This window comes from Triturus cristatus, chromosome 12 (assembly GCF_964204655.1).
Source record: "Triturus cristatus chromosome 12, aTriCri1.1, whole genome shotgun sequence".
In the NCBI taxonomy this organism is placed as follows: domain Eukaryota; kingdom Metazoa; phylum Chordata; class Amphibia; order Caudata; family Salamandridae; genus Triturus; species Triturus cristatus.
Genome location: NC_140595.1, coordinates 753,665,544 through 753,692,933, shown reverse-complemented (window position 1 = coordinate 753,692,933; position 27,390 = coordinate 753,665,544). Strand labels below are relative to the sequence as shown.

Here is a 27,390-nt window from a genome sequence, read left to right as displayed (position 1 = left end):
ACCCACCTGCCCCCCCCGGACTACCACAGAGGCAGCTCAGACAAAGACAGCAGACCTTCAGAAAACGCACCAGCCTCACAGACTTAACACCAGAGGATGTCATTGCCCACTACAGGCTCAAAAGGACAACCATCCCCTGCATCCTGACCATCATTGCCCACAGGCTGAAGGTACCAACACAGCGGACAACCAACATCCCTCCGCAGACAAAGCTCCTGGTGTGCCGCTGGACCCCCACCTCCAATAGATGCCAGAAACCCGCAATGGTCAGTACTGGAGGAATGGAACATAATTCCCATCTTCAGTTTGTCATCTATTCCCCTAGACAGTACCAATATTGACCTTCTATCTAAAGGGTTATCCTTTGTGCCTCATACCAAAACCAATATCTTTGAACTTTATCAAGACATTATTACATTCTTCCGAAAGATTAGGCTTAAAAAAATCTTTATGGATAAAGATAGTTCTTCTACTAATACCACTAATCTTTCAGGTATGTCGAACCCTTCAGTATTTACGCCGGCCTTAGACCAACTTGTTCCTGAGGTTACGGTGTTCGAACATACTGTCTGTAACTGTCTAGACAAAGCAACCAAATTTGTGCCCAAACCTCTGTATAATTTGAATAGAGAAGGATTTCATTCTCTTCAAAAAATATCGAATGAAAAAGAATTAACCATTAAAAGTTGTGATAAAGGAGGTGGAATTGTGGTAATCGACACTACCACATATGAACAAAAAAAGAAATTGCTTCTAAATGACACTAATTTTTATACTTTGATACATCGAGATCCTACGTTCAAAGATAAGTCTAAGATAAAACCTCTGACTAAACATGTACTTGACAGTGCGCTTATCAGCACTAAGGAATTCAACTACCTAAATCAATTGGAACCAAAAATGCCATGCATTTATGGTATTCCAAAAATCCATAAAGATCTATTAGATCCCCCCTATCGCCCGATAGTCTCCACCATCGACTCTATCTCAGAACCCCTTTCCAAATACTCGGACAAATTGTTGAGACCATACATATCTGAAATACCTTTGTATGTTATGGATACTGCGGCTCTCATCAACAAAGTGGAACATCTTCGATTCAACCAGGCCAGTAACATGTTAGTCACACTAGATATTGAATCTTTATATAGTACCATCCCTCAAGATACAGCAATGCTAGCCGTTTCCTGGTTTATTGACAAGTACAACGTTGCATGTGCCAAAACATTTCTTCTTCAATGTCTGGAAATAGTTCTGACCGAGAACACCTTTGTGTTTGGCAACAACTTGTTTAAGCAAATAAAAGGTGTAAGCATGGGGGCTTCTGTAGCCCCATCGGTGGCCAATATTTATATGGCTTACATTGAAATGATACACATACACAATGAAGTGGCTCCATTTTTCGAGTCTGTCTCGAATTGGTCCCGTTATATTGACAATTTTTTTTTCATTTGGACCGATACGGAAGACAAGCTGTCTGACTTTCTTGAGTGACTGAATGCTTGCAATAGTAATCTTCGATTCCCGTCACATACCAGCAAGAATCAAGGGGAATTTCTTGATATCCTTATTAGACATAACCAGCGATTTTTAGAAGTGGACCTGTTTATAAAACCCACGGCACGCAACACGCTATTACATTTTGATAGCTACCACCCTCGTGCTCAGAAACAGAGTATACCCTTCAGTCAATTACTCCGTCTCCGGAGGAATTGTTCAAATATCCATGACTTTGACATTCAGGCAGATACATTAAAATCAAAATTTCTTGTCTGTAGATATCCTCACAGACTTATTTGAGAGTCCTTCAAACGAGCACAGTTCTATGACCGAGATTGTCTCCTGCAACCTAAAACATCTACTACCAATAGTCAATTGTTATGTATTACTAAACATTCCACCATGAACAATAAAGTAAGGTAAATCATCAATTGCAATTGGCACATTCTAAACAGTAATCAGGAAGTTAAAGAAAAAATACCCAAACTGCTTTTTGCTCATCGAAGAAACAAGAATATCAAAGACCTTATTACCAGGTCTAGATTTGTAGAAGGTACCCTGTTCATTCAGAAGACTATTGATGGTATAGCACCTGTCACAGGCACATATAAATGTACGAAATGTAAAGCCTGTGACACTGTCATAGAAGGTGCATGCTACATCTATCAAGGATACACCATCCGTCCACACAAATTTTCGAACTGCAAGACAAAAAAGTAATATACCTCCTCATATGCCCATGTGGTTTGGGATATGTGGGGAAGACCTCAAGATTCTTTTGCACACGTCTCACTAAACATCGTTCTGCTATCCACACGTCCAAAATAAACGCTCCCTTAGTAAATCATTACCTGAAACATCAACACAAACCAACATATATTTGTTGGTTAATAATAGAAAATTTGGATTCAGGAAGCAGCGGCAAAACTGATGAGATTCGTAAAAAAACGCGAAGTTTTGTGGATTTTTTCCTTAGTCACATATAGGAAGGATTTGAACAACGATATCCCATGGGAAAATGCAATTAAATATAATTCCATGTGATGGGCGTTTCCATTCCTCTCTAGGATCATGGCTATTCACAAGCTTTGACAGATAGGTGTGATTTCACTTTTCATGTATTCCATACCAAGAAATCCCCTGCTCTTGGAACCGTTTTTATGGCCTTAATTACATTCCATCATATTAGGTATCTCTTCTGGTTTCCCATGTATCTTTTTATGTTGCACACAAGCGTCGACCTTTATTGACTAATACAGTTGAGAGTTAGTGCTCTAGTGTTCAGGACGCTCTCTCTAACGTATATCATAGAGCTTCCCTAACTCTGTTCACGCAGGCTCTATGGTCACGTTACAGGGAAGCAACAGTTCGGAAGGAGTGGTGCGTTCAAAATCGAATATTTAAGGATAGTTACAGTTGAAGCCTTCTTGCTCACTGGATGGATGTCGGGTGGTTCCTAATTTCCGTTGCTGCGCGTGAGTACCCTGTGCGCTTTGCGGATGATAAAGAGGTGTGCACTATATCCTTGCTTTAGTTATGGCAGCATAAACTATTTGAGTGTCATGGGTGTGGTGATGCGCTCTAGTTGTTTGAGCGCGCTGAGGCATGCCGGGAATGCGTGCGGCCATTGTAGATGCCGCGGGTATTTAGCGAGCGGACGCATTCCCGGCACTCGGAAATAAATATATAAGTTTGCAACATAAACCATGTCGGAGGCATTCTTTACCTCAACGACCCTACTACAAGTGGCAACGAGGCGGGACCAGGCGCCGATACTGCCTAGCAATCAACACGAGCCCGGAACCCACCGAGCCTCATCACAGTCCCGAGCGTGGCAGCGGAGTGCGTCACACCACGCACGGGGGAACCACGAGCGCGCTGCATGGGCGCTGTCTCTCTCCAGTGGGCGACGTTACCATTCCTGCAAGGGCGTGCAGGTGCCATTGCAGCCCAGAAGTCACGGAGGCCAGCCTGCAGTAGCTGACAGCCAATGCCAAGGAGAGTGAGGTCCCGGGGCACTACCAGGGGTCGAGTTGGCATACACAGGGAGAGGACAAGCCGCAGTCGAACCATTCTGTGGAGCCAAGGCCTGGGTCAGCAGGACTTCCTCGCAGTGAGTAACCGGTGGCACGGCAGAGCACGGCGGATCACGTACGGACATTCCTATGCAAGCCAGGGGAGGCCACATAGTCAAGCAACACACATGGGGGGAGCATAGCGCTCGAGGCCCCAGGTCCATCCCGAGTAGGGCGAGGAGACCTTTCACCTATGCAACCCGGTGGGTCAGGAGAGAGACAAGCCCTAGGGAGCCCACCAGGAGTAGACGCACAACAAGTCCCAGCCCAATGCAACAGGGGCAAAATGTGCGCACTGTCGTCTTCACTCACCAACCTAGTTCCCTTCTTACCCAAGAGGGGCGAGCCAGCAATGCCATGGGTAGAATGGAAGCGGTATTTCCTAAACTACTTAGCAGCCTTAGAGGAAGAAGGGGAAGGGGCATTCTCCAGTTCAAGGAGGAAGAAAATACTCCTGCACAACCTAGGCCCAGAAGGCATCAGAGTGTATGACAACCTGGTGAAGACGACCAGAGCCCCAGACGAAACCGACGAGTTCCAACACGCACTAGAAGACCTAGATTCCCACTATCGCCCAATAGTGTGCACAGCCATAGACAGTTGCAATTTCTTCCAAGGAAACAAAGCAGCGGAGAATCGATAGACGAGTACGTGGCAGCACTACAGAAGTTGGTGGTGACGTGCAAATTTGGTACCCTGCACGACAAACTCATCAGGGATCAGAATATAATGCATACCGCCAATACAGCGATCCAAGAGAAGTTGTGGGTTAATGGAGCTGCACCCCTGAAAGAAGTAGTGGCTCTAGTGAAGAAGGCAGAACTGTCGAAGAGGTGCGCGGAAGCGGCAAAAAGGGAGAGCACCAACAGAACTCCAGTATGCAAGGTGTTAGATAAAAATAGACCTGAAACAACACAGCAACACACACCGCCAAACCTAAGGTACCAGAAGAAATACCCTCAGAAGTCCACGAGAACCCAGAGACCACAAGGAGAAGGCAGACATGCATGCTACAGGTGTTGCAGCCAAAACCACACGGGCAACGACAAAGCATGCCCGGCGTTCAGGGCCAAGTGCTCTTTCTGCGGAATAATGGGACATTATGAAAAGGTGTGCCTACGTAAGCTCAGTAGAATGGAAGTGAAGTACGTCAACCAGGAAGAGGACGGAGACGAGGAAGCCCAGGAAGGAGGTAACGAAGAGGATGAAGTCTTGTGTATAGACGACCCAGATCTTGGAGTAAACTGCACCAGGTCCAAGAAACCGGCACTACACATGTCGATCGGAGGGGTACAAATGGACATGGTGGCGGATTCCGGATCCCCGTATACCATTATTCAACAGACCATATGGAAAAGAGACTTTGAACCCAGAGTGGGCGCAGACCTGCACCCCACAGACATACACCCGGTCACGTTCACGGGAGAACCTATACCCATGGTGGGGTATCGACCGTTGACGTTCAAATTCAAAGGACGAGCTGCAGAAGGATAGCTGTATGTAGCGGAGAAAGGCCCCTCGGTTCTAGGGTGGATGGACCAAGGAGCTTTAGGAATTCAACTCAATCCCGGCAGGACCACACAGGTGTTGAAGACAGACGCAGCCCAAGCATACGAAGAAAACATGTGGAAGAAGGAATACCCAGAAATCTTCAAGGGGACGATAGGGCGGTTGACAAAATTCACGCACAAGATATGCCTTAAGGCCGGGGCGAAACCGGTAAGCCGCAAAGTTCGCAACATTCACTTCAGGAGGAGGGAAGCGGTCCAGGAAGAACTACAACGCCTGGAGAGAAACGGCGTCATAGAAGCCATCGAAAGTGCAGAGTGGCTCACACCGTTAGTGGTCGCACAGAAACCCAATGGGAAGGTGCGTCTATGTGTGGACTTGAGGGAGCTCAACAAGAACATCGTGGTGGACAAGTTCCCATTACCCAAGATAAACGAGATGCTGGCGACAACGAAGGGAGTCCAGTGGTTCTCGACACTGGATCTCACCTCTGTGTACCATCAAATCGCCTTGCACCCATCATGCAATCATCTGGCATTGTTCATCACGCCTTTCGGATGCTATAAGTTCCTTAGGATGCAGTTCGGACTAGCATCAGCTGCAGTGGTATTTCAAAAGCTCATGCGCCGATTGTTCCAGAAAGTGGATGGCATGCAGTACTTCCAGGATGACATCCTCATCATGGGAAAATCAAAGGAAGACCATGATGCAAAGCTGCACACTGTTCTGACCATACTGGCACAAAATGGTCTCACCGCAGAATGTGAAAAATGCAGGCTCGGCGTGGGAGTGGTGACCTACTTAGGCCACGAGATCAGCGGAAAGGGGATAGAACCAAAATGAGCCAACGTAGCAGCCATCAGAGAAGCACCTACGCCCAAAAGGAAGGGAGATGTCCGTTCCTTCTTAGGCATGGCGGATTTTTACAGTAAATTTTTCCCTCATTTTGCGTCAAAAACATACCATTTGAGACAACTCCTAAAAGAGAAGAACACCTTCAAATGGACACACGAAGAGCAAAAGGAATTTGATCTGTTAAAGCAAGACATCTGTGCCGCCATCCCTCTCAAGGGGTTCGACCAAGCAGCCTTGTCCATACTAACCACCAATGCCAGCGACAAGGTACTGAGCGCGGTGCTAATGCAGAGATCCCAGGAGGGAGAAGTCACCACGATCAGCTTTGCCTCACGATCTCTAGCACCCAACGAGGAAAAATTCAGTGTGATAGAAAAGGAGATGTTAGCCTCAGTATGGGCCATGGAACGTTTCAGACAGTTTTTGTGGGGTTCAAAATCCCTACTCCGCACCGATCACAAACCACTGGTGAGAGTCCTGACATCTTGTGGGCACGCACATGTGACCCCCCGTATAGCGAAGATGACCCTGAGACTGTTTGATTATGTGTATGAGGTGGAACACATTCCCGGCACCAAAAACAAAGTTGCTGATTTTTTGAGCAGGGCAGCCGCGATGGAGCCGGCAGCAGGTCAGGAGTCCTCCGAATGTGAAGGCTATATGGTGGCACTCACACAAGACCACGAAGGAGTGATCAGTGCGCAAGAGTGGGAGGAAGCGTACACTAAGAACGATACCTTGAAGGTAGTGAAGAGTTACGTAATGCAAGGGTGGCCAGACAAGAAGCATCTAGATAGCAATCTGAAGAAATTCTGGGAAGTCCGGGAGAAATTATCTATCGTAGACAATCTCACGTTCCTACTAAGAGGGGACAAGGTGGTTCCTCCACTGCCTTTGGTGAATCATCTGCTAACCATTCTACATGTAGGGCACCTCGGGATCATGAAGACTAAGGCAAGAGCAAAGCAGGCGTACCGGTGGCCAGCTATGGACAGCCAACTAGAGAAACACGTCAGAACGTGCGAAGAATGCAACCGGGCTGACAAAACCCAGGTACTACTACGCCCGCCACTAGGGAAATTCTCCTGCCCTTCCGGTCTGTGGGAAATACTTTCAGTAGTTATACTGGGTCCCATTCTGGACATAGAGGGTGTGCCCAATACGCCATAATACTGGTGGATAGGTACTCTAAGTGGCCTGAAGTGGACGTGTGTGAAGTGGCTGACAATGAAGCGTTGCTATCTTTTCTCACTTCCACATTCTTGAGGGAAGGAATCCCAAAGGTGATTACCTGTGACAATGGACCACAATTCATTTCTGCAAAATGGAACGCGTTCATGGACCGCAATAGAATCGAAGTCAAACATACTCCAGTGTATCACCCGGCGGGAAATGGACTAGCAGAGAGATTCAATCGAGTAATTATGGGGTCTGTGCAAGCAGCCATAAGTGCAGGACAAAACTGGGAAAAGGAGCTCCAACGGATGCTATGGGCTTACCGTATCACCCCGACAAACACTGGATACAGCCCATTCAAAATACTCCGAGGACGTGACCCCTTCATGAGAGACAATCTGGCGTGGAAACAATTAATCGTCCAAAGCAGGTGGTCACCAGAGATGGTGCGTCGCAACATTGACAATTCGCAAGCCTTGTACACCGAGTACTACAACAAACGGCGGAATGTCAAGGATGTGACCCTAGAAAGGGGTGAATGGGTGAGAGTGAAACAAGCCGTACTCAAAAAGAAAGGAAACAGTAAATTCAGTCCACCATCACAAGTGGTGGAGTCCTATGCCAGGTCAGCCCTGTTCAGTGATGGGAAGGTATGGTCGCAAGATAGGATGGCGAGATGCAACAAAATCATGAAGTGGGAAGACCCGGAGAGAAGAAGTTTGTCTATCCCAGAGGAAGGTAATGAGCCCGGGACAGTATCGGAGCTGGAGCACACAGTGCAAGGGAACACCACTCCTAAGCGAGGTAGTGAGGACTAATACACCTCAAGGGAAAGAGTGAGTGCGAAGGTAGGAGGAGGACTTCCAGTAGGTGAGCAGAGCGCGGCCATCCTTCCTATACTCTCTCAAACAAGGCTGGGCAGACTGGTCAAAGTGCCCAAGATGTTCGAAGACTTTGAAATGAGAGTCAAGTAAGACTGTAAAGTAATTATGCTCACTTTTCCCTACTTGTAAATTGGTGGGTGTCCAAAGGGGGGAGATATGTGGTGATGCGCTCTAGTTGTTTGAGCGCGCTGAGGCATGCCGGGAATGCGTGCGGCCATTGTAGATTCTGCGGGTAGTTAGCGAGCGAACACATTCCCGGCGCTCGGAAATAAATAAATAAGTTTGCAACATAAACCGTGTCGGAGGCATTCTTTACCTCAACGACCTTACTACAATGCGGGGCACGTTAATACATTATAGTATACTCGATGTATCTTTAGATTTGTGCACTCCTATGTTCGTTCATGGCATAATAAACTGTTTCTTGTTGCATGGTTCACGGCATTTTACCAGAAAGCATTCTTGAGATTATAGCAGCTCCGTTAACATAATTGTGACCCAATTTCCAGCTTTATATGTCCGCAGTAGAATGTTCTTTCATTTTGAGTATTTGGCGCACTATTGCCTTACTAAGCGAAGCGCCGCATAGCCCCAGATTAGCACACATCTCTTTAAGTAATGTAATGATATACATTTGGTTCTAAAAGCATGATGTCTTTATTTCAGAGAAACGCCATGTACTATCAGTTAATCTTTTATAAATACTACATTTCCTACTAATCCTGTGCTAATATGCCAGGACCTACAGCCTAGAGACAAAGGTATTTTTATCCTTAATACTACGCAGGTATATACCGCATTATGTAAAGTATTGAACTGAGGTTTTTATAAGATATTACTTTGCCTCTTGCAGATATATATGAAAGGGGTCTGACATTTTCATCACCCCCGAAGCACGGTCGGTCTAATGTCTTGGGCTCAAGCATCATCTCCGTAATCCTGTTTATATTTTCTGAGACCGGTATAATTACTTTCCAGGTGAATTTTTATTAATCAGTTTTCAAACTAACTTCTTAGAGTTCACTCTTTTACACCATTTGGAATAGATGGTTATATTCGCATTTTTCTAGATGCTTTTTAGAATTTCTCATCATTAAACATTTTCAGTCAACCATATATCCTGTGGATTCAGGGCTCTTGACAGGTAATGACCTGAATATACCTGGGTGCTCAATAATTTTTGTTTATTATGACTTTCGTTATAGTTCCATTTGTCGGTTTTTTACAGAATTACTCATCCTCTAAAGATTTACTTCCAGTACTGAGTTGTTACTTGGTCCTTAGGTAAGCTGTACCTATGCCACATGATCCTCTGGCAGGATTCACTATTCTCCCTCTTCTCTACACTTCAAGTTCTGTCTTTGCATCACTCTATTCAGTGTAGTATCTTTGGGTATTCCCTTTTCTTTTCTTGTATATATAGATACTTGATGCACTGGATGTTCTTTGTTTCATTTGGGTTAATTTTGTGTTTCTAAATGGAGGTTATCGTGTGCATGTATATTGTATAGTGCACAGCCTTTATCCTTTAGCAGACTCAGTGTACTTCATTGCCATATGTTTTATGTTGTGTTATATTATTTTTTTTAAAGCAGAAACCAAAGGAAATGATGGACGGAGTGTTGAACATTGCAAGCACTCACCCCCAGTCAACTGATCTGGGTTTAATCCATCACCGTTCTTTAGCCCACTCTGCCACCCCAGTTTCGACATGGCCATATGCAAATCAGTCTGACCCTGTGCCTCATGGGAACAGTCCAGCCCGAACTGCCAAGCCATGTCTTCCCTGGACCGGAAACAAGCTTCCTAGGACCGGTTTCTGGCATTTCAGCCGTCTTCAGCCAGGCTTGCTTGAATCCAGTGGCAAAGTGAGCAAGGGACTCACGTCTGAGCATACCCTGCCAACTTATGGCGAACAAAGCAGAAACCAAAGGAAATGATGGACGGAGTGTTGAACATTGCAAGCACTCACCCCCAGTCAACTGATCTGGGTTTAATCCATCACCATTCTTTAGCCCACTCTGCCACCCCAGTTCCGACATGGCCATATGCAAATCAGTCTGACCCTGTGCCTCATGGGAACAGTCCAGCCTGAACTGCCAAGCCATGTCTTCCCTGGACCGTAAACAAGCTTCCTAGGATCTGTATATTTTTTTATACAGATATTTCTGTGGATTCTCCTGAAGAAGGCATGTGTCACGCCAAAACGTGCGTAGAGAATACTATTTACATCTACAAAGCCTAGCCACTTGTGGTTTATACCACTCTGAAATGAATTTTTGTCTTATATGTTGAGATATACGCTCCATAAGTGGATGTGATTTCCTTACTATTTTTATTACATGTGTTGGTATATTGTCTGTGATGTTATTATGTCAATATGGATGTTGATGTCAGAATTTTAAAATTGTATGAATAAAAAGACCCGTTTTTAACTGCTTAATGGTAGTACACTAGCCTGTGTTTATCATTCATTATGTATAGGACCTGATTTTTGCCTGGTCTTCAGTTGCCTAGGAATGTTACTATAATAAGAACTGTTTCCCTGTCCTAGGAACTCCTAGTAGTTTTAGGGGGTCCTTGTTTGATTTAGTTTATCCCCCCACCTCCAATAAGCATTGCTGCTTTCATGTTGGCTTTCGGTTTCTTCTTGGCTTTGCCATTCACATCATTCCAGCGCCTCTTGATCTCTTCCATTGTCCTCCTCGATGCTGCAACTGCATTCACATGGTCCAAGATAGTCTGCCATATTTGTGTCTGTGTTGCCAATGGCACGTTGGAGGTGACGAACAGTTGTTGGTAGTGTTCTATCACCTCCGTAATGATGATCCTGTTTTCCTGCGGATTGAAACGCGTCTTCCTCTTCCTCTTCTCCTTGGCTTTCCCTGACCCCAGGGTTCCTTGCTGCTCGTCTTTGGGGCTTGTGGGGAATGCGTTGTCCTTTGCGCTTGGTCCAGGCGCATCCATGGTGCTACGTAGTTTAATTTTTTTGCCTTTTTTTTGTACTGCTTTTATAGTACATTTTCCCGCATGAAGCGTGGGAATTACAGGCCTGTCGCTGGTTATCGCTGATTTTTGCATCGCGATTGGCCATATTGCAACTTTTTTCACGTTTGTGTTTCGCGTTTTTTCAGCGTCGCGTTAATTTTAACGCGATCATTTGGCACGTTATCGTAAGACTATTACATGGTGCTGCTGGGTTGAGAATACAACAATAACACAGTGTTATTTTCCCGTGATGAACTGTGATGTGAAAAGTTGCGTTAATCTAAGTTTGCGATAATTATCACACGTTCTTGAGAATATCCCCATAAATATTTACTGTGCCTCGTGGCTGATAATATAATTCAATGTTACTATGCATTCCTTCACAGGTGTATCCTGGTGCCATCCTTCTCACCTTGTAAAGCGCCATGGCATCCTCTGGTGTTAAGAAGCGCTATATTAAAACTTATTAAGTACATTCAAAATAAAGCCCACTGGTGAAGGTCTAAAAATTCTCATGCCTGCTCTGTTGTCTCCACTGGCAGGATTGGTGTTAGACACCTTATTCCTGGCCTGATGCTGCCTCCCCTATAGAGACCGCTCTCATGAAGGCTGGATTGTAGGGTCTGTATCAAAGCACCAGTAAACTAAAGAAAGGATAAAGAGAAAATGTTATGTGTTTGTAGGTTACAAATTCACTTGGGAGTGCAAAGGTGATCTGAGTTTCCAATTCATCTTATCACTGAGAGTGTCTTTTTATTTGTTCACTAGCCATTATTTCAGGCTATGGTGGAGGGGGCCAGCCTTTCGGCCATGGGTACTCGCAAACAAGCCTGTGCTGGTAAAAGCCCAAGGAGACAGGGTGAGGTGGGGGTTTATGTGAACAAAAAAGAAACAGACCTTTTCGAAAGATTAGTAGGATAAGTTTTCTTTGAGGTGCTCATTCTATAAAATATTTTAGGTTTATAGTTGTTAGAACCGGGGTCTCTAGTTGGCAGGGGTATGCACCCTATTCCAAATAGGGACCACTGCTTCCGGCAGGGTAGCTTGGTGCAGAGCAGGAAGGCTTAACTTCAGAGGCAATATGTAAAGTTTTTGTGCAACACACCCCCAACAGTGACACAGTAAGAACACTCACAAAAGGACACTACACCAGTTTTATATGAAAATAAAGGTATCTTTATCTAAAAGAAATTCAGCAAGATCCAAAAATATGGCAAGATCATCAATAAAGGAATTCACATTTGCTAAGGCTTTTACTTGTGCAGTACAACCATGGACGTGCAGGTTTAGGTGAGTTTTTGGTAAGGGACACTGTTCATAAAAATCACCAGTTCAGTCTCCGGTTTGTAGGCACAGGAAAATGCGTGCAGGGACTCTCCGTGCACCAGACGTGGGGAAGGTTACGGGGAAAATAGTTCAGGCAAAAAAAAATACGACGGTCCTTTAGTGCCGGTGCTTGTCTCTAGGGCGCAGGACCCTTCACTGTATAATCGGGTCTTAAACCAAGTAAGGCAGAGATGCAATACTGCTGTGCCTCTCAATCAGCTAACTCCGTGGTCAGCGTTGCCACATTATGCTCTCAGACAAGAATCACTCGGTGCGGGGCTCCCCTTGCTAATTAGGGCTCTGTGAGCAGTGGGTAGGGTAAAAGCTGTACGCGGGACTATCTCGGCAATGCCAGCCCCAGTGTGCGGTGCGAGGTCAGGGAAATCTTCAGCCAGGGCAGAACCCCTTTTTGCAGGGAGTGCCCGTTAATCAATTAAGGTGGTCTCCGCAAGACCCGCTCTTCAGAGGTGCCACCCCCTGATAGGAGAGGTCAAAAAAATAACCCTGGGCGTAGTTTGCGAAGTAGCGCTACACGTAGCTATGCAAAGTGCACTTCGCACTACGCGAGCTACACATAGCACTTTGCGAACTGCGTAGTACCCTGTTCGCACTGTGCACAGTGCAGACAAGCATCCGGCACTGTGCAATCATTGAAAACGGCATCTTGCACAGTGCGAGCTGTAATTCTCTGCCGCTCCAGTAGATTTTTACTCGAGCTGCAGCTTTCTCAACGCGGACTGGTAGTTTCTCATCGCGAGCGGTCGAAAGCATACGCGACCACTCGCAATGAGAAACCTGACCTCCCCGCGTTGAGAATCTCGCCGGGAGATTTATTTTCCACGCTCGCGATCACCAACTAGATGTAGCGGATCGCGAACAAGGAAAAAGTCTCGCCGGGATGTCATTTTGCTTGCTCGCGGTCGCCAACCTGATGTTGAGGACTGCGAGCAAGCAAAAAATGACCGCTGCACTATGCAACGCAACGCTACGCGTGTTTGCACTGTGCTACGTACAATTCGCGTAGTGCGAAGTAGCGCAAACTTCGCAAACTACGCGAGCGTAGCGTAGTGCTTTGCCCAGGCTTACAAAATAGGGGTTTAGCGCTTCCCCGCTAAGTTTGACCTGGAGTTGGGAAGGGGTGGCGATGTAAGCACCAGCGTGGAGCCCCTTCCTTCCTCAGAGCACTCGGTCCTTGGTGCAGCTGCACGGGGGAGCAGGGGGGGCTCTCCTTCTGAGTCCAACGCAGCTCCCCGGATGACGCTCCTGTTGCCGGGACAACCTTTGCGCCGGCGCCCAATCCCAGTGCGGCGAGAGCCTGACGTCCCGGAGGGGAACCCTCACTGGCTTCCCGAGGTTCCCGGGCGGTGGTGGTGATCTCTGTCCCCCAATGCTCTTCGGTCACAGTACTTCATGGTGGATTCAGGTCCCGGGTCGGTAGCGGTGAAGATCGTACATGCAGCGCTCTCTGCAGGTGCACAGCACGTTAAGGGACCCGGACTAGCGGCGGTGATTCGAGGATGAAACAGCTCTTTTCTGCACAGCAATACACAACACTGCACAGTGCATCCAGGTGCCGGGCCGGAGTCAGTGAAGTCCGTACATGCAGTGCTTTCCTCTGCAGCGCTCCCAGTCACAGTTCGGTCCTGGGCAGCAGCGGTGATTTAGGGCTGATAGAATTAACCTCACACACCCAGTGCTGCAGAGGCAGTTCAGGCAAGGAAGAAAGCGTGGTGGTCCTTATGAATCCCCCACCAGGTAGGGGAACAGTCAGCAGTTTGTGGTGGAGACACTCTGGGGGTGTTATTTCCAGTTTTCTCTAGCCGGGCAGGATCAGCAGGCAGTAGGGCAGCTCAGCAAGTAGGGGCAGCAGTTCCTGGGAGCAGCTAGCCTCCTCACAAGTGGCAATCCTCCTGGCACAGCAGTCCTTACTCAAGCAGAGATTCCTCCAGGTCCAGTAGTGTAACAGGGATGTGTGGCCAGAAGCCTCCCTATTATACCCTAAGGTCAGGTGACCAGGAGGGGCGTGCACTTGCTGGAAGAATCTAGGGCGTTGGAAATCTCTGGAAAAATCCAGGAGGCCCTGGGGTGTTCCCTTTCCTACCTGTCTGTCTACAGGGACAAAAGGCTACAGTTGCAAAAAGTCCCAGACGCTGCAGACTACCAGAATGCAAATGAAGGGTAAGCCTCACTACAGTAGCAGGGCCTATGGCTGATACACTAGTGTCTCTATGCTTTTAAGGGAGAGCACCTGCACCTCAGCACTGTTTAGCAGTGGTAAGGGGCCCAGAGTCCTAAGTCCAACAAAAATGTGTGGTCCAGTGGGAGGCTAAGAGGGCAAAACAATGTAGGGGAAGACCACCCTAGGGCTCACAGGTCTAGCAATAGTCTATGGTATACAGCGTGTAATACATTTTTAAACAAATTACTTGTATATTCACAATGCTTAGTGTCATAGGATGGAACCCAATAGCACTAAGACTACTCCATTGCTTTTCCCAAGTGCACCAACCAGGATTCAAGTCAGTAACCCTCCATTTACACTGAACTTTGTAGAGATCAAACTGCCCTTTCCTACCAAAACAATGTATTTCCAGATATTAGTTTAACTTGCATACATTTTTCATTTAAGATGTGTACATTGCAATTTATATGCAGTTACTTGGAGGTTAAAGACCAAGAAAATGTTTACAGAACAGTTTGTCCTATTTACCTACCCAACCCTCTGGGCACCACCTCACACTCACTAACCATGCCCTGATTTACTCCTGTTTGTAGTTCCCACACTATTTCTATACACTTCAAGTCTGCTCAGCTAAGCTATCACCTATGAGTAGGTTTTTCCTTGCTGATAGCACATGCTGAACTAGAAGTAGAAAGAAAGCCTATATCCTGAAGATCACAAAAAATGTAACCTTGTTACATCATTTTCTGATTTGTTATAATGTAAGATATGTTTCTATAGTAACTTCAGCCTGTTCCATGAGCAGGGCAGTACAGCTTATAAAACAAGCTCAATTGACTACACAGAAAATGCCCAGAATCACAAAACTGTGGGGTATATTCACAAGAACGTGTGCTAAACATCACCGAAAAATGTTAACGCAACTTTCCACATTGCAGCCTATCTCGGGAAAATATCCCTGTGTCAACGTGGAATTCACAACAAGATTGTACCAGGCGATAGTCTGACGAAACTGCAGACAATGTCCGTGATACAACCACCTCGATGGAGATAAAAACACAAAAAAACCTGCGATGGGCCAAAGCGCGATGAGGAAATCAGCGATAAGCAGCGCCAGGCCTGCAACACACACCTGGCAGGCGAGAAAAATCAGCATAAAAGTAGAAAAACACCCAAACACAAACTGACCAACACCCAAGCACCATGGAAGCAGCTGGAGCAGGCACAGAGGACGAGCGCAACCCCACAAGCACCCTGGACGACCAGCCCGGGACCTTGGGAACAGCGAAGGGCAAGGACAAGAATAAGAGGAAAACGAAGTTCAGTCAGCAGGCGAACAGGATCATAGTCACGGAGGTGATGGAACACCATCAACAACTGTTCATCACCTCCAACGTGTCATTGGGTTCCAAAACTGGAATATGGCGGGACATCGTGGACAAGGTGAATACCGTCGGAGAGCACAAGAGAACAATGGACGAGGTGAAGAGGCGATGGAATGACATCAAGAAAAACACCAAGGAGAAACTCGCAGCCAACCAGAAGGCAGCAATGCAGACTGGAGGTGGGGGCCCAGCGCCATAGCTCGTGCTGGATGACATGGAGGAGCTAGTGTCGACAGTCATCAGTGTGGATACTGTGGCCGGAGTCGGGGGACCGGACACTGCTCGACAGGATACAACACAACCGCAACAGGGTGAGTGACCACCAGATACTGGCGGGACGGGTGGAGATGGCCACGATGGTACAAATGCACAATCAAGCAGAGCACAGTGCACACCCTCAATGACTCTGGGTCATCGCCCAGATATATAGACTGTCACAATGTACAATGCCATGCTGTCTGAATGTCAACATGTACCATGCGGCTACATACAATACACCATCTCCCCTTCACATTGCAGGGCCACCATCAACACCCCCTGCAGAGCAGTCCCAGCCACTCTTCACTGCTGACGAGGAGGACAACCCCAGCATCGACGCACAAGCCCTCCAAGACATCATTGACATCACCCGCGACTCACCTCCAGTATAAGGGCTGACCAGCTGCATCGAAGAGACCCCCACCCACCACCCAAACCACCCAGCAGGAGGCACCCACGGCCCGGCAGTCTCCCAAGACCCCCAGGAACAACACACGGCCTTCCAACACCGTGTGCTGGAGGCCCAGAGGGAGAAGACTGAGCAGGTGCGGTGGGGTTCGACCTCATGGCTACCAAATTGGAAGCCATCTATGGGTGTCTAGGCCCACTCCATGGTCTCCAACAAGCCCTGACTAACATCGCTGGAGTCCTGACGCAGAGAGAAGAACACATGTCCGCTCAGAGGGGCACCAGCAATACCACCCGTGAGCTGGCACACATACGGCTCATGGAGGACATGGTGCAGATGGAGGCAGAAAGGATGGCAGCCACTGCTGCACACTAGCGAAATGTAGCTGGGATATACCATGCCCTGCAGATCCTCATCATGGCATTGCTGCCACAAGGCGTGGCGCAGATGAATGCTGCTGCCCCCACACCATCCATGTCTCCGCCCCCTGGTGTGCCATTGCCTCACAGTGCGGCAGACGTATCCACTCCGGTACCTGATGTGTCAGTGGCACACAGTGGCTCAGCCGGTACTGCAACATCCACAGCTGGAGCAGAGCACACATCCGGGGATGAGGACGTGGATGGGTTTATGATCAGGAGGCACTAGCATTCATTTCCGCCACCTGGCCTGTTTCTGCTTGGTGCCGCACATGGCCCCATGACCTTCCACTGACCCCCAATACACTCCAATGCATTCACCTTGGACAGCGACATGGACTGCCTCATCCTGTTTGATGACCAATGACATGGCGACCAGACTGTGGACTGCACCCTTCCTCTTCTGCAGTTCTTGTCATCCCCGGATAGACTCCGGCTGGCCCTCCACGGGCCATATTGTGTAGTGTGCTCGGCATTGCCCTGTACCGCTCCAGCTGCAGAACTGCACTAGATGTGCAATGAACATCCTGTGACGCACTGCTGTGTTATGCCTTCCATCATTCATGTATGAATGTGTGGATGAATGTAGGGACAGTGATTTCCCTTGCATTAATGATGCTCATCCTGTGGGATGCCAGTCAGGGGGTGCTACATTGCACATTGTGTACTGGGTGCCGTGGACACTACAACAGGGACACACGCATCAGTCACTTCAATGTCCGAACATTAACTGAACCACGCTCAGAGCCCACGAGCCATTGTTGCAAGCCCTGCGCTGGTCTGGCATACGGCAGGCCAGACCACTCAGCTTACGCTCCAAGGGGGGGCCCTCATTGCTACCTTTCGCAGGCGTACTCACTGGTGGTGTGCAGGTCACTGGTCTAGTTGTCAGCATGTCACAGCCACTCCTTGAGGGCAGGTTTGCACACACACCACACCCCTCCGGTACAGGCGTCACAGGCCATGTGACTCTGCCAACATAAGGGGTCGACGACGTCACATTCCCCTCTGCCAGTGGTGACTGGACGGACGCTCCACAGGTCTCAATCATAAAGGGCCCATGAGTTGTTGACCATAGGGTTAGTGGCACCCGAGGCCTTACGTGGCGCTGACTGGGGTTCCACAGGGATAGTGGCACCCAAAGCTTTGTGGCCGGCACAGGCACCCCGCCACGGGACTGTGACTTTGGGTGCACTGAGTCAGTGGCACCTTAAGTTGCTGAGTGGGTGTGCAGCCTGCGATGATGCCCCGTCCCCGCGGTCTGGACAGCTCAGGTTTTGTGTGCCCTGCTGGACCACAGTGTAGGACAGAGCCAGTGGGCAGCGCGGGCCTACAGCCACATGGCGTCCCTTCCGGGATCCCAGAGTTAGTGGCACCTATTGGGCTGAGCGGGTGTGCAGCCTGCGATTAGGCCAGGTGCACTGGTATGTCCTCTGCCATGGAGTATTCAAGACCCAGCACCAAACGTGATACCTGGTGGCCTGTGGAGCGGGGCTGAATGGTGTGTAGGGTGCCATATCTGCAGGCCCTGGGCTTGTGGATTGCAGCGGCATGTGATGCGACCTCCTGTCTGCACGCCGGTGGCAGAAGGTGAGCAGTGAGGCCTGGGTGTGCATGGGCGGGCATGCTCCGATGGGCGGCTGGAGGGGCTGGGGTGCACCTGCCTTGGTGTGCATGGGCGGGAAGGGGATGTTGTCTTGTGCAATTGTGTGTACTGTGCCAATCATGTATCTGGACACTGTTTCAGATGACGGGTCTGTCTCAGAAGTGTGACCTGGTGTACTGCTATACATACTGGCAAGTGGTTGGAGACATGCTGGTGGCAGCAGGTGAGCAGTGTGGCCTGGGTGCATAGGGGCGGCACTCTCTCTCTCTCTCTCCCTCTCTTCTTCTCTCTCTGTCCCTCTCTTTTCTTATCTCTCTCTCCCTCTCTTCCTCTCCCTCTCCTTCGCTCTCTCTCTGTCCTTTGATGTGCGCAGGACACACCTTCTCATCATGATTTTTGTCTTGCAGGCAATGACCTACAGATTGTCCCGAGAGGAGCCACCATGTGTCTTTATTTCATTTCAGTGTTCATTTTAATAAAGTTTCATTTGTTGCTTCGAAAGTGAATGTGTGATGCTCATTTTTGTGACAACACATGCATGTCACCAGTTGTAATTGTGCGACATCATGCAGATTATTTTGTACATGTTTAGGTGTAGCTGATTTGGCATGTCTTTGGTCGCGGGCTGTGCCAGGGAGGGGGGGTCCTGGGGTTGGTGGCAGCAGATGTTGTTGCCCACTCTGCCCCTCGGGCTGCATGTTCAGTTGCCTGCTTGCATCTGTTGTTCTTCAGGTGTGGCTCTGGGCTAGGCTCCCTTTTGTGGTGCAGGCAGTGGTCTGACTTTGCATCAGGTCAGAGCAGGTGTTATTTTCCTGCTGCTAACAGGCCTTTTCACCTGTTTTATGTTCTATTGCAGTTCTGGCTCGCCGTTGTAAATGTTGTGGAGATGTGTTGTTGGGGATTTTCACATGGGAACACCTACCCTGCATCTCATTAGCGATAGTTGCAGGGGTCATATGTGGCGATGTTTTTTGCTGCTGCTATCGCGGCTAAACTGGTGCTGTGGGATGTTAACACGAGCTTGTGATTGGGGCGATAAGTTTATCGCAACTTTGGCTGTGACAAAGTGCCGTTAACTCGCCGATAGATCCTTGTGAATAGCCCCCAGTGTTGCTTGGTTAGCAGCAACAGAATATAATGGAACTCAATCAGCTTTATTTCTCAGCTGCAGTTACCATTTTCCCAGTGAAGAGGAGTTAGCCTAAAAGCTAGGGCGGTGGACCTCGAATCTGGGGAACTGGGTTCAAGTCTCGGCAATTATGCTGAACATCCTGTGATTCTGGGCAAATCACTTTATCTCTTGGTGCCTAACAAAATGAATGTGTCCTCATGTAATGCACCTAGTGGTATGTAAAGCGCTCTGATACCCGATTTGGGTCAAGTTTGCACTATATAAAACTTAAAAAAAAAAAAAGGTCGGCAGGCTGCAATTAAAATCTGCAGGGCCGCCAGCCGCCCTTGGTCCCTACTTTGAGGAACTATAAGAAACGTGGGCTCAGACTTTTGTGGTTCAATTGCCCACCGCTTCTGAAGGAACCAAAAGCAACTTTAAAATAATTTTCTATAAACGTACTGTGTCAAATCCCATGCAATTAGTATATTTAGGTCAAAGTAATAGGATGTAAGAATGAAGAAAAAAGCATCCCGCTTTACGTATTGAAGTCAATGTTAACATTCAACTGAGACTAGCGCAACCTGCCCATTGGCTCTGCCTTTACAGGAAACAGATCACATGTGTAGAACTAGACTGATGATACAGGGTAAAGGGCGCAAGTGCAACAAGTGGTCGGCTTCAGGGGGAGCTGTGTTCAGATTCAAGACAGTAACAAAGGTTAAGAGGATACAGTCGCAACATTGTTGAAAGGCGTGTGAGCACAGCGCCTGGACACCTCATTACAGCAGTAAGGGTTAACGAGGCACTGGCCACAGAAAACGAACTTGTGCTAAGAACCGCAAAGAGAACATAAGAGTTGAGGCGTCAGTGGATGAGAGATGAAAGTTGGGTGACATTCAAAGTATGGACCAAACATAATGATGGCTAAAATATCGAATCAAATACAAGATAATATGTGTCTACTGAAGCCTTTTTCAGAGGGAATCTGAAAGTAACTTTATTGAGTGTACCTGTACTCTGGAGTGGAGAGCACAGTTTCGGTCCCTCGGTCACCGGGTGACATAGAAGTATGTTCTTGAATGAGCATGTAAATGTATGTATTTGCATTACCGCACATCTCTTGCAGCTGCCATACACCTCCCCAGTTGTTCCAGCCCTGGAACCTACACAAGCAACGTTTGAATTGCCTGCAGCGCGCGCTGCTAGTTCTTCTCCACCATCCCCAGGACACTGTTCTGAAGACCAAGTTTAACTCTGACCTGAATCCTATGCTGTGATTTCAGCCATCGACCGCACACAGAACCCTGCCAAGGCATCATATTCCTGGTGCAATGCTAACTTGCCCATCTAACCCAATCCAGAGGTTTCCGCACTCCTCTGCTTTCCTTGTAGATCTCTATTTTTTTCTAGGGCTTCGCTGATCTCAGTAGCAATTCTTCCCATCCATGCTATGTTGAATCCAACCGCACGCCCTGATTTCCAGTTACAACCTAACCTGCTGTCTCAAATGACGTACAAGCTCAAACAGACCACACCAATAGAATAACAGTGGGAAGGAAAGTGTATGAATCTCTTACTTCGCACAAGCAACGGGGGCAGGTTCAGCGATGAATGTGGCAACAGGGTAGGCATTCGGCATGTGGACTGGAAAGATGCCGCCGATCTGGATATCTCCCTCTTTGTAGACCCCGGACACTATGGTGCTAGGAATCTGGCACTGGGGCATCAAACCCTGGCCAAGAACCAGGCAGCAGACAAGGAAGAGAAGGCCAGTGCTCCGGTACTGGAGACGGTCCAGATAATAACACAATGACGTCATTTGATCACCAAAGGTGAGCCCAAGACCAAGGTTCTCTGCGCACGGCTTTAACAAGACCATTCCTTTCATGTTACCTGCTGAATTGGAGAAAAAAGAAAATTAGCATTTGGAAAATGTTTATGCAAAAAGTTCAAAGCTTATAATCAAAGCAAGGTCTTTATTATTGGTATTTAAACTAAGGAGCCCACATGAAGGATGAAAGCTTTTTCAAACCGATTTAGCATATATATATCTTTATTTCGCAGCATGCATCCCATTTCTTTTACACCAAATATTGGACGCAGCTCCTTTTACTAATAACTGCAACATATAACAATAATATTAACCTCATACATAGAACATGTAACATTGAAGAATTCCTATTCTAGAGAAAAGCCAACGATGCAGGCAAAAGAGTCTTCAGCTTCAAATCTGTTATACCACGGTTCAAAATGGCAGCCATTTTTGTTTTTGTCTATGTATTAGCATCCCTCACACTGCTCCGCTGATGATAATGGAACTGCCTGCCTCCCTGTGCTTTTATGCTGTGGTGCCATGCTCTAGGGAGGCAAAAGAAGATTGCAATTGGGAGGTAGGCTGCTGGTTAGAGTGATTGCCTCAACTTTTTTTAATTAAAGAAATGTACATATCCTCATGAGAGGTTATTTGAAGGTCAGTCCCATATGAGACTTGGAAGGGAGCCTTTGAGCTCGTCTCTTTGGTTGTTTATGAAGGCAGCCATTAGACCCTTGCTCAACAGACCTATCTAATAAAACAGTGCTGGATAGAAATGGAAAGAAAATATATTTAAAACATGTTAACCATTGTCTATGAGTGGCAGATCAATACAACATATTAATAACTCTCAAGAACTTAGACCCAAATTTATAAATATTATACGTTGGGGTTTCCTCACTTTTTTAGCTGCAGCCTTGACAAAAAATGCATTTTTGCATTCACACAACCATGCAAATCCCAATGTGGTTGGCTTTGCATGCCTTTGCAAAAAAAAGGAATGTTTCTGGACCTTGCGTCAGGTGGGTGGTGCATGGGCGCCCCTGTGCATCTACTTATGTATTCTGACGGAAACATATATTTACAGACTTGCAAACATAGATTGCGTCAAAATGGTCTGCCTACCTGAGGCAAGTGTAATGATAGTAAATATCTTTATTTCTCCTCATCTTTAGATCTAACGTTAGCCAAGACCTTCTGATTTCCCTAAAATTATGTGTATAATATTCATACTTAAAGGGGCTTTCAGCCAGCCCACTTCATCCATTGGTCTGTTGTTCTGCCATTCACAATTTGCTTCCGCCCACTACAGCATCCAGCATGGGCCAGTGCTTCAGCCTACTTCACCCAGGGCTAACTTCACTTTGAGTGACTGCATTTTGCTCGTTCACAAGGAGCACATTCACACACAAGGTTGTTCTTATCAGTGTCAGTGTTTTTACTTAATTATCACTTTAGTTTTGTATTTGAGCTTAGAGCCAGGGGTGATAGAAGAATGCTTTCTGCCTGCTCTTCAATGCACTATTAATATCAGCACAGGGCAAATTGCAACTCTCTCAGTCCCTGTCTCCTGTTAATGCTGCAAATTCCTTTAGGAGTGGCCTCTGCTTATCTTACTACTAGTAATTCACAGCATACACGAGTGTGTTCATTTGAAACTGTTCTTTATTAAGTTAACCTCCTATTTCTGTGCATGCAATGAAGACTATGTGTTGCTGCACCCTGTAAGTCATGCTGGTATATATTTTAGCTGGGGACTACAGTGATACTTGTAAACCAGTTTAGTCAGTATGTTCTGCCTATATGGGTTTTTAGTTTGCTTTCACTTCTCTTTTATGTGATGCTTATATAGACATTTAACTATTATTTTACTAATTAAAATAGTGAATCTGTCTATCTATCTATCTATCTATCCAACCCACTCTATGCAAGCAGCCATCTCTATCTATCTATCTATCTATCTATGCAACTATCTCTATCTAGTACTCTGTCTGCCTACCTACGTGTTTGTCACTCATTTACCAGTCTGTCTGTCGATCCACCTATCTGTCTACCTTACTCATTGTCATTCTATCTAACTACCCATCTATCAACCTATCAGTCTGTTTACCTACGTGTCCCTTCCTCCACAAAAACGTATCCAGACCACAACTCAGTCACCTTTTTGATGTGATGCAAGGGTGCCTGCATTAGCACTAGTTAGCCATAAGGAGAGAGCAGAACTGCGCCATGTCTTTGAAAATATGGTGCAGTTCTGCTCTCTCTTTCACGCAACGCAGCACTTGCTGCTCTGCGTTGCATGAAATGTTAGTAAATACGCCCCTTAGTATTGATAGACAGCACACATAATTACTCCTTGTCCTGATGCCTCTGTTGAAGCTTGAACACATGATTCAGCTTTTACATTGCAAATTTTGGATAAAACTGGTTGTTAGTATTAAACCTTATTCCATGCCAATTATTTCACGCATCTAAACCAGAACATGCTTGCCTTACTGAAAGCAATAAAGATCATTGCCCACAAGTAGCCTTGCCTACCTCATCAGGTCTATCAATTACGCTAGTGTCTGCATTACAAACACTGCTCCACAGGGGCACTGTAGTATTACAGAAGAAGACTCAGGCACTTGTTCGGTAATACAGATAGATTTGGTGCACATAGAGTGTGGGTACTATCTTTAGGGGGTGTTCCCTCATTAGCACAGGGGTGTTGCCCATGCTATTGAGGGAAACACTTTGCCACGGCCCACAAGTGGTTCTGACTACTTCATCAGGCTTATTAATTTAATCAGTGGCTGTATCAAACACAGTGCCTAGGGGGCAAAAGGGCTCATGCACCCACTTTCTAACCACAGGGGCACATTAGTAATACAGAAGATGAAGACGCTTGCAATACAGATGGCGTTTCTGCACAAAGGGTGCCAGCACTATTTTAGGGGGTGTTACCTCATTAGCATGAGGCCTTTGCCCCATGCAAATGAAATGAACAATTTGTTTCTACACACTCCCCTTATTATGAATGCGGGTAAAGAGGCAAAGAGTCTTCAGGAGGCACACTGATTGTATGGCACAAAATCCTTGGCCGCAATAGGTTTTCCCCTTAAGTGCAACCCAGCAAGTGTGAAAAGGGTGTCTCATGGACACCCCAGATATCCCCCAGCAAGCAGGAGCAGTCACTCATTGCATCTGCCTGTAGGGGGAACTCTGTCCTCTCTTTAAATGGAACCGCTCGGTATTTCAAAAATGTGCAGCCCTAAGGTGCAAGTTGTTGGCTTCCTTGGAGGTGGTGCCTTACTTGTAAAAGGGCACAATGTCTATGTTTGCACCCATGCACATGTTTAATGGTGTGCCGTGGCTCAAACAGGAACAACATGCCCATTAGGAAATACAGGCCCTAATCAGAACATTTCTTCAGGAACTGGGCTAGGATACTGTCTGAGCTCATCTCATACTCAGGTACCACACAAATGTGTTCACTCAGAGAAGGCACATACATCACCAGCACTCCAGCTCACCAAGATCTCATGTACCTTCATTCACACAGAAAGGCACGGCAGCCACATATACAGTAACCACAATTTCTCAACTCAAAACAAACAATATCCACTCACCCTTGACCGTGCACACCAAATAGATAGCTGCACACATGACATGCATACACGCAACCGAAACAGCTGCAGCAAACATCATACACCAAACTTTACTAAATAAAATAAGTCTAGAAACTAACATTGACACATTAGCTGTAGAGGATTTCTACCCCCAGAACTGAGTCTTTCTTTGATGTTTGGGCACAAAATGTATCGAGGCAAATGTGTTTTTCCCACATCTTGGGCATTCTAAGGGTACCCAGGATGTATCCCGGAAAATAATCAAAATAAAGAACATTTCTAAAAGATTTGCAAAAGAAAACCCATTCTTTTTACCACAGTTCATTCATTTTCTATCTGTAGTCAATTTTTCACTTTTTTGTGCAGTTTCAAACTACTTGCAGTTTGTGGTGGAAATAGATGTGAATCCCATTGATGAATCCAGAAAGTTATACGTTTCTGAAAACTAGACAAAAGTTTAAATTCAGAAAGCGGCCATTTGAGAGATTGCTCTTTGTTTTCCTAAAGAAACAGATTTTTGAACTATAAATAAGAATGAAAATAAGCAGGAAGAAATAGCTATCGTTGACAACATTTTTGTTGCTATTTTTTTTTTACCCCAATGGTCGATTTATAAAAGTAACATACAATTACGTGTATTGGGCCATTCAGTTAACAGGATTATATAGACTTTGTTGCTTGTCCAAAACACAAGCTACCCAGAACCAATAAATCAGCTGCAACTTCTAGTAATGACTTTTCACTGTGTATTGACCATGAGGCAATTCATGTGGTACAATGTATTGAATGAAAAATGGGTTTGAAGGAAATCTATACATTTTTCAAATGTGAATGAAACACTGTGTTTAGGTATAGTGGGTATTTGTGTACTTCAGAATTTGGGGTTACTCATACTATATGATTCAGCACGCATTTTCAAAATGAGTTTTTGATTGCATAGTGGCTTACAAATGGAAGCCAAAAATTGAGAAATCCAGATTATAATTAAAAAAAAATTATAATCGTGTCATGTCACTATACACAATGGCAACACTGTCGAACCACACCGGAGTTGCTTGAAATTACCATTTATTTATTAATGTGCTTTTCAGGAGCATGCAAAACATTTCAACCTGGAAGGGTCTTGAGCACTAATTTTCTACTTGTCTGTGTTCCCAGACTTCTTGTGACAAAAGGGAACCCCACTTATCACCCAAAAAAGATAGGGCACAATAATGCAATGTGTAAACATCACATTTCGGACATGAAAACCAAGCCTTTTGGCAAGAGAGTGCAGGGCTTGGAGTTCTTTATGTTTTTACTCACACTCCTCTGCAAACTTCAAACTTTGGCTAAAACCACACATTTTCCTCAAAGTTAAAAGAAGGAAAGTTCTAGAACCTATGGGAATCTACACAATTCCTACCATCCTCATTTCCACACTACTCCTGATAAAAACGGTACCCACTTATGTGGTTCGCCCCAGTGCCCCGACACAAAAGACCCTAAAACACAACATGGAGAAATCAAATTTTCTTGTAAGAAAAAATACCCCTTTAGGCTATGTGGGTAGCTGCAGAATTTGGGTCCAGACACTGTGTCATCTTGGTAAAACTACCAGGCCTGCACATTTATAAAAACTAGACACCCAAGGGAGTCCAGTGTGGTATGACCCGCATGGATCCCACTACGCTTTCTTCAGAACAATGTCCTGCAAACCTCAAACATTGACTAAGACCACATACTTTTCTCATAATTTCTGAGGAAAAGTTCTGAAATCTACAGGGATCCTCAATATACCCACCAGTCAGTGTCCCCACACTTCTCCTTATTAAAGCAATACTCACTTTTGTGTCTGGGACTAATGCCTGTGACAGGAAAGGGCAAAATGAATGACATTTCTGGTATGAACAGTGACCCCTTTTGGCAAATGTTGAAGAACCAGAACCTTTTGGGCCTGGCGGCACAGGGTACGCCTTAATCTCCTGGGTTCTCCTGCTCAGATACACAGAGACACGGGACACTCTGTTAGGCGTTAGAAGATTGAATTTATTAGCTGCAGCTAGTACAGTTATCCCAGAAGTACACAAGGTAGGTTCTCAGGAGACTGCCACTTCACTCCGTGGCGCACAATCTTATATACTACATAGGTGACATATACATTAACCAAATACACACCCAGAATATATAAGAAAGAGCCAATAAGGAAAGTTGGAAAACAGGACAGAACCAATGGAAAAGGTTTGAAAACAAAGTGTCAGATGACTCGAAGAAACCTCTTCTCCAACTGTGTTTGTCACC

General features: G+C 46.3%; 1 protein-coding gene across 1 annotated transcript in view; it reads right to left on the bottom strand.

Annotated features, from left to right (window-relative positions):
• The window catches only part of LOC146782707 (extracellular calcium-sensing receptor-like), a 35,798-nt gene extending 14,386 nt beyond the window's left edge, over nt 1-21,412 (bottom strand). Inside the window, exon 1 of the mRNA XM_085637196.1 lies at nt 21,264-21,412. Coding sequence (XP_085493322.1) covers nt 21,264-21,412 — 149 coding nt within the window. The remainder of the gene's footprint in view (nt 1-21,263) is intronic.
• Between the last annotated feature and the right edge of the window lie 5,978 nt (nt 21,413-27,390).